General features: G+C 39.3%; 1 protein-coding gene across 1 annotated transcript in view; it reads right to left on the bottom strand.

The window, feature by feature from the left end:
* The window catches only part of ttll5 (tubulin tyrosine ligase-like family, member 5), an 83150-nt gene that overhangs the window by 9710 nt on the left and 61367 nt on the right, over window positions 1–12073 (bottom strand). The window contains exon 31 of the mRNA XM_046854924.1: window positions 8060–8304. Coding sequence (XP_046710880.1) covers window positions 8060–8304 — 245 coding nt within the window. The remainder of the gene's footprint in view (window positions 1–8059; window positions 8305–12073) is intronic.

Raw genomic sequence — 12073 nt, 5'->3', positions numbered from 1 at the left:
CTGTACAAGCAGGCCAGGAACCAACTGACAAAGGAGATCAGAATAGCCAAAAGAAGCTACTCTGAAAAGCTGAAAAGCAGGTTTTCAGCTAACGACCCTGCATCAGTGTGGAAAGGCCTGCAAAATATCACAAACTACAGGAGACCACCCCTCCCCACTGAAGCAAACAAAGACCTGGCTGACGACCTTAACACCTTCTACTGCAGGTTTGAGGACAATATCTTCACACCTCTCATCCAACCCAGCCCAATGTCTGCCCCCATCACACCTCTGGATTTCTCTCTTACAACTCCTTCCAGCACTCAAGTTGCGCTCACGATTTGTGAAAAGGATGTGTATCGGCTCTTTCAGAGACAGAAGACAAGAAAGGCTCCCGGCCCAGACGGTGTCTCCCCCTCCTGTCTCAAAGCATGTGCTGACCAACTGGCTCCTATTTTCACCTCTATCTTCAACAGATCACTGGAGTTGTGTGAGGTCCCCTCCTGCTTTAAACTCTCCACAATCATCCCAGTCCCCAAGAAACCCTCCATTACTGGACTGAATGACTACAGGCCTGTCGCTCTGACATCTGTCGTCATGAAGACCTTTGAAAAGCTGGTATTGGCCCATCTAAAGAAGGTGACAGAACAGCTGCTGGATCCCCTACAGTTTGCATACCGAGCAAACAGATCGGTGGATGACGCAGTCAACATGGGGCTAAACTACATTCTGCAACACCTTGACTGCCCAGGAACATATGCCCGGATTTTGTTTGTTGACTTTAGTTCGGCTTTCAATACAATAATTCCGGGAATCCTCCACCCAAACTCCTAAACCTTACTATACCCCTGCCATCTGTCAATGGATCACCAGCTTCCTGACAGGCAGGAAACAACAGGTGAGACTGGGAGGTGTTACCTCCGGTATTCAGACAGTCAGCACTGGTGCTCCTCAGGGGTGTGTCCTTTCCCCACTGCTATTCTCCCTTTATACGAATGACTGCATATCAAGTGACCCAACTGTCAAACTCCTGAAATTTGCAGATGACACCACGCTCATTGGACTAATCCAAGATGGTGACGAGTCTGCATATAAGCAGGAGGTGAAGCAGCTGGTGCTATGGTGCAGTCAGAACAACCTTGAGCTAAACACACTCAAAACTGTGGAGATGATAGTGGACTTTAGGAAACATCCTTCAACACTACTCCCCCTCACAATATCCAACATTCCTGTGTCACCTGTGGAGAACTTCAAGTTTCTGGGCACTACCATTTCCCAAGACCTGAAATGGGAATCAAACATAAACTCAATTCTGAAAAAGGCCCAGCAGAGGATGTACTTTCTAAGGCAATTAAGGAAGTACAGTCTGCCACAGGAGCTGTTGATACAGTTCTACACTGCAGTCATTGAATCTGTCCTGTGCTCATCAATCACCATCTGGTTTGGAGCAGCAACAAAACAGGACAGAAACAGACTGCAGAAAACTGTTAAAACAGCTGAAAAATCATTGGTGCCCCCTGCCCACTCTCCAGGACTTGTACCATACAAGAACCAGAAACCGGGCAGGAAAAATCATTAATGACCCTTCACACCCTGGACACAACATCTTTCAGCTCCTCCCTTCTGGCAGGCGCTACAGAACTTTGTTCACTAAGACTGCCAGACACAGGAACAGTTTCTTTCCCCAAGCAATCACCCTCACTAACAACTGACCATAATTAAATTCCATGCTCATATCTATGAGTACTGCACAGAACTGTCACTCATCACATTATCTGTATATGTTGCACACACTATTGCTTCTATATACTGTACAAAGTTTTATAGTAACCTCTCTCATCATACCTGGCACACAATACTGTCATTTGCACTACCATGCACTCCCACACTTTATGTACATTACTGGTCTGTATCCCTATTTATTACCCACACTGTCTATACTGTCTCATATTGTCTGTATTGTCTTGTATAGTCTGTTTTTGTCTTGTTGTGTCTGTTTTGTCATGTATAGGTTTTTATTTATGTCTGTACTTTTGAGAGTAACAAACAGCTGGAACCAAATTCCTTGTGTGTGTCAACACACTTGGCCAATAAACCTGATTCTGATTCTGATTCTGATTCTGATTCAACACCAACTACACAACAAATGGCCTCATTGGCACAAAGCCTGGTAATTCACTAAAGAGCACATGACTCAGCTGCTAGACAATTAACTCTGACAGTTTCATCCATTAGAAATGAAAGTATGCTTCATTATGGAACAGAAAGACAAAAGGCTTGGCAAGATTTGTTTCCACGGTGTAAACTAAAAACAATTTAATAACTTTTTAATAATTTTATTCTGTCCACTTTTGAATTCTATCAACTTTGTTCTGTCTTTTCTAAATTTTAGTTAATCTTCATTCCTTCTTTCCCCAATGCCAGACAACTTTCTTTTTCTTCACCTGTCTTTTGAAATGTTCTCTTTTTTGAATCTCTTGTTCATTTTCTTTTCATTGGTTCGATGTTTCTATTTGAGCATTTTTGGTCTTCAGGCTTCCGTTTTCCCACACTCTCTCATGTCACACGGGCCGACCACAAAAATGCAGGACTGTGGAGAGTGTGAGGGGCTCTGGAATTCTGCATACCGAGCAAACAGATCGGTGGATGACGCAGTCAACATGGGGCTAAACTACATTCTGCAACACCTTGACTGCCCAGGAACATATGCCCGGATTTTGTTTGTTGACTTTAGTTCGGCTTTCAATACAATAATTCCGGGAATCCTCCACTCAAACTCCTAAACCTTACTATACCCCTGCCATCTGTCAATGGATCACCAGCTTCCTGACAGGCAGGAAACAACAGGTGAGACTGGGAGGTGTTACCTCAGTATTCAGACAGTCAGCACTGGTGCTCCTCAGGGTGTGTCCTTTCCCCACTGCTATTCTCCCTTTATACGAATGACTGCATATCAAGTGACCCAACTGTCAAACTCCTGAAATTTGCAGATGACACCACGCTCATTGGACTAATCCAAGATGGTGACGAGTCTGCATATAAGCAGGAGGTGAAGCAGCTGGTGCTATGGTGCAGTCAGAACAACCTTGAGCTAAACACACTCAAAACTGTGGAGATGATAGTGGACTTTAGGAAACATCCTTCAACACTACTCCCCCTCACAATATCCAACATTCCTGTGTCACCTGTGGAGAACTTCAAGTTTCTGGGCACTACCATTTCCCAAGACCTGAAATGGGAATCAAACATAAACTCAATTCTGAAAAAGGCCCAGCAGAGGATGTACTTTCTAAGGCAATTAAGGAAGTACAGTCTGCCACAGGAGCTGTTGATACAGTTCTACACTGCAGTCATTGAATCTGTCCTGTGCTCATCAATCACCATCTGGTTTGGAGCAGCAACAAAACAGGACAGAAACAGACTGCAGAAAACTGTTAAAACAGCTGAAAAATCATTGGTGCCCCCTGCCCACTCTCCAGGACTTGTACCATACAAGAACCAGAAACCGGGCAGGAAAAATCATTAATGACCCTTCACACCCTGGACACAACATCTTTCAGCTCCTCCCTTCTGGCAGGCGCTACAGAACTTTGTTCACTAAGACTGCCAGACACAGGAACAGTTTCTTTCCCCAAGCAATCACCCTCACTAACAACTGACCATAATTAAATTCCATGCTCATATCTATGAGTACCACACAAAACTGTCACTCATCACATTATCTGTATATGTTACACACACTATTGCTTCTATATACTGTACAAAGTTTTATAGTAACCTCTCTCATCATACCTGGCACACAATACTGTCATTTGCACTACCATGCACTCCCACACTTTATGTACATTACTGGTCTGTATCCCTATTTATTACCCACACTGTCTATACTGTCTCATATTGTCTGTACTGTCTTGTATAGTCTGTTTTTGTCTTGTTGTGTCTGTCTTGTCATGTATAGGTTTTTATTTATGTATGTACTTTTGAGAGTAACAAACAGCTGGAACCAAATTCCTTGTGTGTGTCAACACACTTGGCCAATAAACCTGATTCTGATTCTGATTCTGATTCTGATTCAACACCAACTACACAACAAATGGCCTCATTGGCACAAAGCCTGGTAATTCACTAAAGAGCACATGACTCAGCTGCTAGACAATTAACTCTGACAGTTTCATCCATTAGAAATGAAAGTATGCTTCATTATGGAACAGAAAGACAAAAGGCTTGGCAAGATTTGTTTCCACGGTGTAAACTAAAAACAATTTAATAACTTTTTTAATAATTTTATTCTGTCCACTTTTTGAATTCTATCAACTTTGTTCTGTCTTTTTCTAAATTTTAGTTAATCTTCATTCCTTCTTTCCCCAATGCCAGACAACTTTCTCTTTTTCTTCACCTGTCTTTTGAAATGTTCTCTTTTTTGAATCTCTTGTTCATTTTCTTTTCATTGGTTCGATGTTTCTATTTGAGCATTTTTGGTCTTCAGGCTTCCGTTTTTCCCACACTCTCTCATGTCACACGGGCCGACCACAAAAATGCAGGACTGTGGAGAGTGTGAGGGGCTCTGGAATTCTGCATGCCGTGGGTAAACACTGCACTGGCCAGGAAGGCACACAAAGGAGCAAACAGTACACCTACCCTCCCCAGCGCTATCTTACCCCGCTCTCAACCATCATCATCTCTCTCTCTCTCTCTCTCTCCTTAACCCTCCCAATCTTAATACTCTTTACAGCTACCCAGCATTTCCCCGGTCGTACGCTCACGTCTTTCTTAACTACATTTCCTGTCTCCAGAACACAAGATAATCTTTATTTACCCAAACAAACACCACATACCACACACCACTCAATACCAGCTGTCTTTAATAGCCTGATCCCACAACATTCCCATATGAATCCCAAAGTAACCCAAATTTAATTTCATACATATTTCATCCTGGTCACAGTATGCCAGACTACAGATAAATCTAATACTGACAAATCCAAGAGTAATACTGGATTGGACAAATAAAAACATCTGACCTCGTAATGCTACACTTTAAAACGTTTTATTTTGCGAGAAGTTACTGTGTATCATGTGTATAGCATGTGGCCATTTTCTGGTAGAGATGTCATGCTTATCTCATTGAGGTTTTGGGGATATTTTTTGTTCCTTCTAGCTACATTTACTCATACACTTACACTAAATGCTTTGCAGATGCTTATCTAATCACATACAAAACTGTGCCTAATTGTTTGAAATGTAAAACAATTAACGTCCCCGATGCACATAAATCTAAAATGCACAGATTGTCCCATGAACTTTAATTCCATGTGTGACTGTGTGTGCATGAACGAGAGAGAGATAGAGAGAGAGAGAGAGAGAGAGATAGAGTGGAGAGGGAGAGAGAGTGTAAGAGAGTGAGTCAAGGGACTGACTGGCCTCTGGGAGAGTGTGCTGTCTGACTGCTAGTCGCCCACCATGGCAGTTCATGCGCTTTCAACAAACAGGCCTGCTACCACAAAGGTTTGCCATTGTTGTGTAGTTTGGCCAGATGTGCAGTAAAGTCATGCCGCAGCGTGGGAAACAGATGACAGTTTCGGCTTTCTCCGGCCCTCATTTCTAACCCTCACTTGCCACAAAAAGCACTTATAAACATGCTCAGATGGTTGAATTACACTGAACTAAGGCCTATTGTGTGTCTATTTGCAATGAACAAAACCTGAACTGATCCTAGATTTCCTTTTACACACACAAACACACACTTTTTTTTTTTTTTTTTTACAACATATTAGTTAAATGTACAAATCCTGAGTTGAGATAAGAATAGTATACGGCCACAACTTGTGGAAAACGGGGAGATAAATTATAAAGTTAGTAATGGTCAGAAATTAAAAATCACTTGGCAGTACAAAATGCACAGAAACAAACAATCTGAGATACAATGGTGCTCATTCTAGCTTTTTATACCCAAAGTTTCCAAGCAGCTTCTATGAACAAGAAAATGTTTACACTGAATTAGAAGAGCATGACTAAACACCCTGCCCTAAGGTGTGTCCAATAACATCTCCCCAGCATCTGCTTGGCTTTCTGAAGGATCAATATAAAATGGTTATAGATAAAAAATAAATAAATAAATAAAAAGGCTAACATGAATTAAAAAAGCAAAAAAAACCTAACCAAAACAAAACACTTACAAATAGAGATGTATCATTTCTAGAGAATAAATCAAGTGATACACAAAAACGAGGAAAGTCATTTTTCCCAGTTAGAGGCATGCCTGGCATTTCAGTCAGCAGTTAGCACTAATGACTAAACTAACATTTGTAAATTCTAAACATTTCTCTGCATCATGCCGACAACAAATAAGGACAGGCTCTTTGTAAACTGAACAGTGTTGAGTTTGCTTACTATATTTATATTGTTCAAAGCTACACAACTTACAACCATGTGTGTAAATAATTGACTGCAGTAGGAAAAAATGACTCTCTACAAACAAAGAAGCGTTGTGTCTGGACCGAAAGCATATGTTTGTCTTTTACATAATAGATTACGACTAAATATGTGCTTCTTTTCGTAATTACAATTAAAACTAATCACTGCAAAAGAAAATCCTAGGAAACAGATCACAAGCTAAAACAGATAACAGCACATGTGAGGAAAGAGCTAGCTACCCTCTTCCACATACACAAGCTTTCAGAAAATTGGCTAGTGTCACTTTGGTTACACTGAGAGCACACACTCAGAACGTATGACCAAATTCAATGCAAATATTGCCAATCACAAGAAAGCTGAATCATAACCTTAGGCAAATGGATTTAAGAGTCATTTGTAGATTCATTCATGATGTGCATTTTCTGTCAACGGACAGGGAAAAAAAATTTCTAGACAAACAAATTTGGCAGCAAACTGGCATTGTTGTTGGTGCTACTGCTAGGACTTGTGGAGTTTCTGCTTTGACAAACAATGAAATTTGCTACAGTTCTTGAATAGAGCTTCGCCAAAAATTGGCCAGGATGTTCCTTATGCACTGCCCAATCAATTCCATAGGTTGGCATAATTTTGCAACAAAAGTAACCTTCAGAGCTTGGACCCTAACAAGCATGCTACTCTTTTAAAAAATTAAAGGAACTGAACATGAATACGCAACTTTTTTCAACAGTAAACACAAATAATCACACATCTCATGATAAAGGTAAATTGAGGCATAAGTGCATGTAGCTCATAAACTATTACTTCCCACTCACACATCTTACATGCAATATTCGAATAGAAAAGAAAAGAATCATCATCACCCATATTTATTCTGTACATACTGCATCATACAAACATTCACATATGTAAATATGTATATCATGTTATTTGAGCATGTTATCTTTTGCCATTTCTTATCCTTTTGCACAGTTATACTGTATATCAGTGGTCCCCAACCCCTGAGCAGAAAGAATACATAACTTACATTATTTCCGTTTTATTTAATGTCTGATTCTGAAAGATGTTTTATTTTGGAAAATTACCGGATTCTCTCCGCCACATCTGTCTATGACTCACTCTTGATGCATGTCATGATGCCTCCATCCATGTACATGTCTAACCTCCATCCGCTCCCTTTTAAAGGCTGCTCCAACCGGTAACACATAATACATTACCGCTAAATTAAAAACCCCAAGCGAGCAAAATGAACAAAAACCAACACAGTGGATTCACGGTTAAAATTATATTTAGAAAATACAATTTTTTTGCCTGGTCGTATCATTTTAATTTGTTGTATTTATCCACCACACCTTAAAGGCCGGTCCGTGAAAATATTGTCTGAAATTTAACCGGTCCGTGGTGCCAAAAAAGTTGGGGACCGCTGCTGTATATTACTACATATACCAAACGTTTTTACCTACTGCACCTTCTGTACATTAATCACCCCCACCCCATATCCTCATTTAACATATTGCTGTTAATTGTGAACAGGCCACGTATGCACTTTGAACACTGACATAACAGCATACTAATATCTAGACAACACGATCCTATAAACTGAAATGCCACACTGAGCAGATAAAATGTAACTGCTATGAATGTTCTGTGCTTAACTGTAAATACTTACTTGTTGGTCTTTTGAGTGGAAGTCTTGCGTGAGAGTGTGTCTAAGAGTGTGCTGCTAGGAGGTTTGGGAATCAAAGTGGTGGAACCCTGTGTAGGGACCAGGGTTTCAGTAGGGTTTAAATCTCTCTGACTTGCGGTCTGCTTCATGCTGGTCTGGGAATGTGAGGTAACCTGCAAGCTGCAGCTGGTGGGAACAGGGTTCCGAGGGACAGCACCAGGTACAAGCGTGTGTCCGTTCAGCATGGCCTGGAGACAAAGAGCAGATTATACAGCTGGAAGCAAAATCAGCTGAAGGGAGAAAAAGGAGGAGGAAACCAATAAAAGATGTTTTACTCCAAACACCTAAACACCTGAAATGACAACTGCTTTAGTTTTAGCACATCTGCAAAATCCTTTCAAGCACATTTGGTAATGTTTCGCTGCATTTTCTGATTCGCTGCAATAAAATGGCCATATTTTTATACTTTTATTAGAAGCAGCATTTTCCTCAAAGTCATTTAAGGTCAAACGGGAACAGATTCCAAGAGCCAGTTCATTCATTCACACAGAAGAAAGAACTGTAACAGCTTATCATAACAGTCCCTAAATACTTTATAATAGGATACACCAAAATGTAGAAATTCTTCACAATTTATGCATGTTTAGAAATGATTTCTTTTGAATGGGTGGTTGGACCTGGCATACACACTGCATCCCGAAAAAGGCTACTGTTCGTCGATTAAAATCGGGAATGCAGTAAATTCCTTCCATCCAGTAATATTTTATGTTGCGATGTGAGAGAATAGCGTGAGAGTGCTGGAGGTTTCTATAAAAAAAATACTGTATGCCTCTGTAAGAGTTTATTTAGTGTCTGTGAGGGACTTTGTAATCCTGCGAAAGGACATATAGATATGTTTATTCATGGTGTGTGTGTGTGTGTGTGTGTGTGTGTGTGTGTGTGTGTGCGTGTGTGTGCGCGTGTGTGCGTGTGTGTGTTTATCCTCAAAGCATCCAGCAGTATGACAGTAAGTGTGTTCTGAAGCTGCTGGGGTTTGATAAATGAGTGGGCCGAGCTTGGAGGTTGGAGGGTCTCGGTATATGCTTCTGTTGAGAAAGGCCAGGAAAGGGCACCTTTCTAATGTTGCCAGGTGGCTGCTGGCCAAGCCATCCCAGGAGCCATGCAGTCTGCACCCAGTGACTGGAACATGGAGCAGAGCAGCCCAATAACACACTTCAGTCCACAATAAAACGTGTTTAAATTGTAGATAATCAGAGAATCATTCAAGGCCTTTTAACAACTGCTTTCAACAGCAAAGAACTCAAATAAAATGAGCAAAGAAAGGAATAGCAAATAAAAAAAAAAAAACATAATTTTTCTAAGCGCACTATTGATCATGGCTCAGTTCCTCTAACAAATACTGTAAATGGTCCCAGACAAAGAAATTCACATAACACAAAAAAAATAAATAAATAAACACACAATTGCCCCAAAGTTCAGACTCAAATAAAAGACTTGGGCACACTGGCTGAAAATCAACTGACTCATGAATGAACTCAGAATGCAGACTCCTGTAATATTTCTGGATAAACACCTGAACAAAAAAACACTAAATCAGGACGACCATCATTAATGCAGTAAATCAATAACTGTTAACTCTTTTCTGCCTGGTCAAATTTACATTAGAATTTTCAAATGGACATTTCAACACATTCAGTATAATTTAGCAGCATCTGAATGGATGTAGTGAAAATGTCAGGAAATTTGTGCACCAAAAAAACCTAGTTGTGTCTTTAAGAGTGGATCATTATTAAAACAAATGTTCAATTTGCGTTCATCTGGGTCATCAATATTCATAAGGAAAAAAAGTTTCTTTTTCAAATAATGACCATTTAATATCCAATAGCTTGTGGTCTCAATTGAAATCATATTTAAATGCTAGTAAAATAGCTCAATGTAAACCTGAAGCGATGGTTTGGGAGAAGTTAATACAAGAAGTAAGTACAGCAAAAAAGAATGATATTTCCCATTACATTTATATGCAATAACTGTAGAAACAAAATATACTTTAAATCTAATGAGGCACAATAAAATAATCTCAAACTTTGGTTTGTTAATTTATGTTAATGAATTAGTTAAAAAAATAAAATGAACTAAGATAAGACTATCTTTATCAGGATGTTAACTAAAGATGGAAAAACTCTACATAATATTATGAGTGCATGAAAGGCTTTAAAACATAGCTGGTTACACAGACAAGTTCTTGCCTGGTTCAAATTTGAAATGAGCACAGGGATGTTTTCCCGAAAGAATTTTGACTAATCCCGCCCGTTCCTGCAGTCATTATTTCTGTTTGTACCCGACTGCAATATTTTCTAATGAACCTAGTTGGTTCTATTTTCGAGAATCCTTACAAATAGTGATTCAAACCACGACAACTCTGACCGGAATAATCATTTATCATAGTCCCATATTGATCACTAAGGCCTGCGAAGTTCATATCTGACCCTCTGCACATGTGACTAGTTATAACAATTATTTTATTTTATTTTAGTAGCATTATATTCATCACATTGGCCAGAATCAGGCGCAAACAACAAATGCATTAATATCTTCTTATACACTACAGTATATGGCCAGATTACTGACAAATTAAAACCTGTGTTGCAGTTTATCCTTAGGATGCTTAGTAAGTCTCAAAATATGCTCAAGCTCTTCTACTCAAGCCCAAGCTATGACTTTATGTACCGCATTTAGGACACATAGTCATGCTATAATATGTTTGGACCTCTAAGATCCAGTAAAGTGGAACTTACAACATGTAATAGTGGATAGAGCATATAATAGCATCTTGTACAATTATGTTCAGTCTTTCTGATCTCCTGAATAAGTACCACTAACCTGAGCACTTTATTTAAATGTAGCAGGTCTACTGTTATTCCTCATTATCAGTCACAGTTCAACTGGTGGAAGATGTTTTTCTTACCCTGACTCTAAACTCTGGAAAAGCATTGAGAGAGAGAGAGAGAGACAGATTGGATATGCTAGCAAATTAGAAGCATACTATTTACCCTGTTCTATTATTAGCCGTAGTAAAAAAAAAAATGTAAATAGACTTTTTCAGGCTTTGTAGGAATTCTCACAGATTTGTGAGTGAATGTATACTGGAAGTTGAACATAATTTTTGCGATATGCTCTTAAGATTGAAAAACATTTAGAAGATTCTAAACCGAAAAATAAAACGTAACAAATGCTGAAAATGACTTTCTCTGTTCTGCATTTGCTTCAATTAGTTCAGAAGCAGAGATTTTTCTCTATCCTCTTACAAAGTGATGCATCTTTTCCCTGCTGTTTCCATGACACCGAATGGTTATATTCACCTGTATGAAGCCGTGCCCATCTGGCGTGCAGAGCACTGACACAGGCCCTCCGTGTCAGACAAAGACAGAGTGGAATGCAAAAGAATCTGTGTCCACTAAAACAAAGTTCACCATCTTCTAGAAATAAGTAAAACTGCAGCTTAGGACAGAATTTTATCTTTGACCTTTCAGGCTACTCCTTTATTCAGGCTGATTTTATTGTTAATTTGTTAAAATATTTCAATTGAGATATTTCACTCTAATTGTCCTGCTGTGACTGTTTCAATTAATTGAGGAATAATTAGGGGGTTGATGATAGGCACATTAAGGTGTAAGTGATACAGTGATCACAGTGGCACATATATATATATATATATATATATATATATATATATATATATATATATATATATATATATATATGGTAAGCTGTGTCATAAGTAGGGCGGAGGTGGGAAAGGGTCTTTTAACTAAACAAAATTGTTTAAAAGTTTAGATGTTAGATCAAAACCACCTGGAAGATGCAATCAGTTAGAGGTTAGCGATTAAACCAAACAAAACACATCCTGAGAATGGCCCTATTTTTTGCTGAGGATTATCCTACACAGCTAATGATTGTGGTTTCGGTGAGCAAGTGTCTGGCCAAAGAGACCAAAAGAGACCCAAAAGCAGAATTAAA

The sequence above is a fragment of the Silurus meridionalis genome, chromosome 8 (assembly GCF_014805685.1).
Source record: "Silurus meridionalis isolate SWU-2019-XX chromosome 8, ASM1480568v1, whole genome shotgun sequence".
NCBI classification, from domain to species: Eukaryota; Metazoa; Chordata; class Actinopteri; order Siluriformes; family Siluridae; genus Silurus; species Silurus meridionalis.
This window is presented reverse-complemented; position numbering and strand designations above follow the sequence as displayed.